A 6254-nucleotide genomic window follows, 5' to 3' on the forward strand; every position below is an offset into this window, starting at 1 on the left:
AATTTGAGTCTATGAACAAATCTATTGAATTGCATTGACACATAAATAAGGTTTCTTTACATGTGTAGAACAAAGGGAATTGCTAGAACACAAGTCACTTCAGTTAGTTCCTTTAAGGTTCATTTAGGACGACTGTTCGTAACGCATCATCATCTACGATATCAAGAATAGCGATTGTTCCATCGTTAAAAGAATAAGACAGTCCACCATCGATGACTAGAGAAGCGTCAAAGCAACGGGAGCGGATATCCAGCTGCTTGGCGAAACCCCGTGGTTTCCGCTCTCCCGGAACTGGTAGTGTTCCATCTGATAACGAATCCCTGATAGTGTATCCCATCAATGATACCTCTGAAAAATAAGTTGAATTTTTAAATTGTAGCTTGGTTCCTAGAAAATTTTCTGTCAAATCATACCAGGTCCGAAAATGAGGTTATCGTTAAACTTTGCAGTAATGCGATCAATGAGCCGCTGATCCTTAAAGTCAATTGGTAGACGCGTTTCTTCTTGAATAAGTTTCATAAGGTCACTCACACTTTGGTGGGTAAGCTTATTAATATTAAAAGTCCAGGAAGTTGACCCCGTTCCAGTTGAAACGCAAAGTCCCGAGCTTTTAACTTTGGTGCGCTCGCTTCCATCTACTGCAAGCTCGTAGTAGGATACACGCGCAGAAAGGGCTTCCCCAATAAATACCTACGAGTAAAAACATTTAGATAAAAAATCATTTACAGCACATTATTACCTACTTCATTGAGCGCCTTCACAGGTAAGACTCGTCGTTTGCTTTTTGTGTTTTTTTCTGATTTAGGGGCCTCGTCGCGTTCCTCAGTGATCTCCAGAAACCGGTTTTCTAACTGACTAAGTTGTTGATCATGCAGCTCAACAGGCATGTCATAAATTTTGTCTCCTATAAGCGTCACACGAATACGCTTACGAAAAAGCCAGCGAAACTTTCCCTAGCATACAACAATACTGAACATTCCTTGCCTATAAACATTAATATGTTGACTAACCTTCAGTAATTTGTCAATTGCATTCTCAATGTTATTCGAGTATTTCTTCGGGAGGCAAAGGTAGCCTTCTGACCTAGTCGGGTCGCTATTGAAACCAATTATCGTCTTCATTGGGTCGTGAATTTTACTTGCTCCCAGTAAAAAAGTACCATCTCCTCCAGCAGTGAATATTACTTCTGCCCAGTTAATGTTTGCTTCATTGTAATCAAATCTTGTCACAACTTTTGTTTCTATGTTTTTCTTCTCTAATATATTCTTCACCATGGCTTCACAATTTTTATGAAGTGTGTGATGGTAGAGTAACATGTCTGAAAAACAATTTAAAAAACTTAGAATGAAAGCTATTAAGGTTCATAAAAAATCTTACTGTAATCAGACCCTCGCTTTCTTAAGGTATCCTCCAACTGGGCTTCATCAAGATTTTTATGCCTGAGCTTCTCAAATTCATAGCGGGATAGTTTTGTTAGTACCAAAGCTCTCTTCGGGGAAAATGAAGATGCATTTGCTGGGCTCCAGCTACCAAAAGAATTTCTACACTGTAAAGTAGTAATATAAATGAAATAAGCTACACAACATGTACACACAAATATTGCATCCTACAGTATTTTCATTGCGCTGCAGATTCTTGATCAACGATAGGTTCCTTATTGCAGAACGATGTGCCGAAATATTTCTCAAAAACATAGCAGCCCTGCCGTTAAGGTCTTCCCCAAAAATGTGTCAAAATGAGAATGAGAGCTATATACCAATCGTGTTATCTATAACATTATCGCTGTCATGTTATCGTTTCATTAATACAGGTGAGGGATTGATTTCAAAACATTGGAATCGCACAGAGTAGCAGACAAATACATTCATTCGTTTCTCGGCTGCTGTCGACAGTTAGCGCTGTGCTTGCGAGTGGTGGCAGCGTTTGCAACTAGGCTATCCCTTGAAAGTGAGAGAAGACGCATCAGAAAAGCATCAAAGATGGCTTTCGCCCCCAAAAAAGACGGAGGACCAAATTTAAAATTCTACGAATCCCATGAAACACTTTTACTTTTTGAAGGGGTGAAAACCTGGCTGTTAAAACATTGCAAAAAGGTAAACATTGACCGGCAATATTTACGCATTTTCATGGCTCTTTAGTGCCATTAATTTATCGAACTTTTATCCCTTGTTTTTCAGTATGTACAGACAGATCCTCCAACGGCAAAAAGTCTTTCGACTTCCATAACTCAAGTTATTCAATTTCAAGAGGATACATATGGTAAAAATGTGGCCAAACCACCACTTACAAGGATTCCAACTAAGTGCTTTCTAGACTTTCGACCTAATGGTGGAATTTGCCAGATTTTGGCTACTGTTTACAAGTAATGTTCTCCTATCATACCAACCATCTACTATCATAGATGGTTCCCTTGATGTTTTTTGTAACTGTTTTTATTTGAAATGAATTTGATATAGATTTCGCACTGATCATGGCTGGAGGCGGATGGATTTTGCATCTCCCTCCAGAATGGATCGCCACATTGAAATGATGATGGCCATTGAGAAAGCATTAATTCAAGCAAAATGCCTTGTGCAGCCAAATATTTATATTATGCCTGAAGTTGATAAAGGAATTGTTGGTGGGTGTCTTCATCTACTTTTTAAACATTTAGCTCTTTTCTAAATATCCTTTGTACATCATAGGGAAACTAAAGGAAATTGTCAAAAGGCATCAAGGCCTAATAGCAGAGAATGAAGCAGAGGCAACACACACTGTCTATTCTGCTACTGATCCACTCGAAGAAGAGTACGCCCGTCCGTTGTTTCGTCGCGATCGTAACACCTTGCTTCATTGGTATATCTCACATAACGGAATATGGGCGCAATAGTATAACTGAAATGGCATTCACAGGTATTATTTCCCTGATTCCTACGATAAATGGGACACAATCGACCTGCCTGTCGATCCTCCAGAGCTTTCCGATTACCTTGAATCCCTGAATGAACCTCATAAAACGTATCGAGTTGCTGCCAATTGGTTGCTCGATTTAGATCAGTACAACGAGTGGATGAATGAAGAAGATTATGAAGTTGATGTTAATGGCAAGAAAAAAGTGCACAGACTTCGTTTGTCCGTGGAGGATCTAATGATGGGCAGCGAGAACAAACAAAAGGGGAAAACTCTAAAGCGGAGGCGGTCCCCTTCACCGGCTGGTAGTGGCTCCACAAAAGCTGCCACCACTCCATCGACTGCTGGTGGTGCTGGAAAACGTAAAGGTGTCCGTCCGTCTTTGCTGGGTAAAAAATTCAAGGGTGGCGAAGATGACAGCGACGACCTCACACGTGATATGGAAGATCCTCCGTCAGACACTAATCTCCGCGAAGTAGAGGTGCCCAAAGCTCATCCCGTTCCGGGCGGACCACTTCCAACAACAATTAAGAAGGACGCTGATTGGATGCCTACGAAAGGTATGTTTTTATTTAGCCTATAATACCCCAAAGTAGGATTGGTTTAATTTGTGATGAAACTAGGAGCTGCATTGACTGATTTAGATGAGGAAGGTGAAAAATTGGCTGATATCACGTTGGTCACTCCGCAAGACGACCCACATGGACAGCAGGTACTGCTACAACAGGTTACCGCTCAATCAAAATGAAAAGTAAAGTGGTGAGGGTAATCAACTTTTTTTAAATCTCGGTTCCGCGAATTTAGCATGACGATAATGTCACCGATCAGACTCACCACATCATTATTCCAAGCTACGCCGCCTGGTTTGATTACAATTCGATTCACTCAATTGAACGTCGTGCACTGCCGGAATTTTTCAACGGCAAGAACCGATCAAAGACTCCAGAGGTAACTCAACATATAGCAATTTTCTCTTAAACGAGTCTCCATTATTTTGTTATTTATAAATTTCATTAAAAAAAAAAAAAGGTTTATTTAGCGTATCGGAACTTCATGATCGACACATATCGTTTAAATCCGACCGAGTATTTGACGAGTACTGCTTGTCGACGCAATTTGGCCGGCGATGTCTGTGCCATCATGCGCGTTCACGCCTTTTTGGAGCAATGGGGTCTTGTCAACTATCAGGTCGATGGGGACTCACGACCCATGCCTGTAGGCCCTCCACCCACGTCACACTTTCACATCCTCTCAGACACGCCATCAGGTCTGCAGCCCGTCAATCCCCCTCGGACAACGCAGCCATCAGCAGCCAAAACGCTGATCGACATGGATAAGAAAACAGGAGGAGCTGCCCGCCAATCAGAAACAGCTCCCGTGGCTAATAATTTCGGCCTGAAACTCGATCAATACAGCCGTAAAAGCTCGTCGGTGTTGAAGAACAAGGCAACGAGAGAGTGGACGGAACAGGAGACTCTCTTGTTGCTTGAGGGCCTGGAGTTGTATAAGGACGATTGGAACAAAGTCTGCGAACACGTAGGAACCCGCACTCAGGACGAATGTATTCTGCACTTTCTTCGTCTTCCTATCGAAGATCCTTTTTTCGAAGATGTCGAGTTGGGTAGTGGTGGCGCTCTGGGTCCCTTGGCCTATCAGCCAGTTCCGTTCAGCCAGGCTGGCAATCCCATCATGTCAACGGTAGCATTTTTGGCTTCCGTCGTAGACCCTCGCGTGGCTGCTGCTGCCGCCAAAGCCGCAATGGAAGAATTCGCGAAAATCAAGGATGAAGTACCCTCGGCTTTGTTGGAAACGCACATGAAGAACGTTGAGCATGCTGTGAACGAAGGCAAAGCGGATCCAACCGTGGCGGCTCTTACCCAGTCCGGAATTGCGGGAACAGTTCAAGACAAGGAGGAAGCCGAAAGAGAGAAAGAAAAGGAGAAAGCAGAAAAATTAGCAGATGAAAAGGAAGCCGAAAAGAAAGAAGAGAAGAAGGAGGCGGATAAAAAGGCTGAAGACAAGAAGGAAACAGAGAAAAAAGAAAGCGAGAAAGATGACTCTGCTGCTGTCGAAAGTGGACAGGAGCCAGAGAAAGACAAAAAGAAACCGGCGACAGAAACGGAGGAAGACAAAGACAAGACGGAAAAGATGGATGTAGACGCCAGCAAAGAGACGAAGGAAGATGGAGAAGGGACGAAAGAGTCGGTTGCAAAGGAATCCGAATCTAAGGAGCCAGAAATCAAGGAAGAAAAAATGGAACTTGGCGAGACTAAGAAAGACAAAGAAAGCGACGATGATAAAGAGAAATCCTCTGAGGTATCGGTCGCATTGATCGCCGACAGTGAAAAGCAAAAGTTGGTCAAAGATGCTCAATTGCAAGCCGCAGCTGCAGCCTCGCTTTCTGCGGCCGCCGTTAAAGCACGCCACCTGGCAGCAGCTGAAGAACGCAAAATCAAATCACTGGTTGCTCTCTTGGTCGAGACGCAAATGAAGAAACTAGAAATCAAATTGAGGCACTTTGAAGAGCTGGAAGCCATGATGGATCGCGAAAGAGAAACTTTAGAATACCAGCGACAGGTAAAAGATCATTTTTTTTTTTGCTTCATTGACTCAGATTATTTAATACCTTTCATTCTTTCGTAGGCATTGTTGCAAGAACGTCAAGCGTTCCATTTGGAGCAGCTGCGGGCAGCTGAGGCCAGAGCTCGTCAACAAGCTCAGGTTCAACTCCAGCAGCAACAAATGCAGCAGGCTCAAATGCAACAACAACAGCAACAGGTGCAGCAGATTCCCATCATCCCGAACGTGCAAATACCCATCGGTCCACCTCCGTCTGTAGCCACCGCTGGCTACACGGGCAGCTCGCCTCTCCCGCCACAAATCCAACCCAGTCCGCAGCCACATTTGCCACCTCCAACGACGCCTGTACCGTCATCTGAAATTCCAACAACTTTGTCGGTTTAAAAATCTTTCGAAACACGTAACAAAATATTGTCTTTGCCATTTTCCCCTCGCTGTGTCATTTCCTCGCCCTCATCCACTTTCATCGTCAATTTTCATTCTTTTTTTTTTTATCATTTTTTTTTTAATTCTAAATAATAATACAAATCAGGAATCATTTGAAACTGATTGCCTTTTTGTTGCCAGGCTTGAAAATATGGTGTTGTCATTCGACTATTACTAGCTGGTTTGTTATCTGGTTTTTGATGGTGGTCGCGTGTCATGTGACTTTTGAGTTTTAGGGATCACTTGCCTGGTCTAGCCGATTGAGTCATGGTCGCATTCGTGCCGAAGAAGAAGAAAAGAGAAACAATAACACGATGCCTTTTAATTAATGAGATTTGGTTGATGAAGAAGGATAGGAA

The 6254-nt window shown here is 42.9% G+C and overlaps 2 protein-coding genes across 3 annotated transcripts; one reads left to right on the top strand and one right to left on the bottom strand.

Annotated features, from left to right (window-relative positions):
* Positions 1–2: 2 nt before the first annotated feature.
* LOC116923700 (NAD kinase 2, mitochondrial) lies at positions 3–1850 on the bottom strand. The gene is made up of 6 exons (XM_032930213.2): positions 1611–1850; positions 1378–1546; positions 1011–1318; positions 744–953; positions 414–690; positions 3–348 (listed from the first exon to the last, which is right to left on the bottom strand). The coding sequence occupies exons 1-6, from the start codon at positions 1692–1694 to the stop codon at positions 113–115; spliced, it is 1284 nt and encodes a 427-aa protein (XP_032786104.2). The 5' UTR covers positions 1695–1850; the 3' UTR covers positions 3–112.
* Positions 1851–1882: 32 nt separating this feature from the next.
* Positions 1883–6045, top strand: LOC116923687 (SWI/SNF complex subunit SMARCC2). Of its 2 annotated transcripts, none has more exons than XM_032930192.2 (9): positions 1883–2093; positions 2178–2362; positions 2457–2620; positions 2685–2835; positions 2893–3449; positions 3513–3616; positions 3694–3837; positions 3919–5466; positions 5533–6045. In XM_032930192.2, the coding sequence occupies exons 1-9, from the start codon at positions 1980–1982 to the stop codon at positions 5851–5853; spliced, it is 3288 nt and encodes a 1095-aa protein (XP_032786083.2). In that variant the 5' UTR covers positions 1883–1979; the 3' UTR covers positions 5854–6045. The 2 variants fall into 2 exon arrangements, with proteins under 2 accessions (XP_032786083.2, XP_032786084.2); XM_032930193.2 differs by having other exon boundaries at positions 1884–2093; positions 3513–3601.
* Positions 6046–6254: the final 209 nt, after the last annotated feature.

The sequence above is a fragment of the Daphnia magna genome, linkage group LG5 (genome assembly GCF_020631705.1).
Source record: "Daphnia magna isolate NIES linkage group LG5, ASM2063170v1.1, whole genome shotgun sequence".
NCBI classification, from domain to species: domain Eukaryota; kingdom Metazoa; phylum Arthropoda; class Branchiopoda; order Diplostraca; family Daphniidae; genus Daphnia; species Daphnia magna.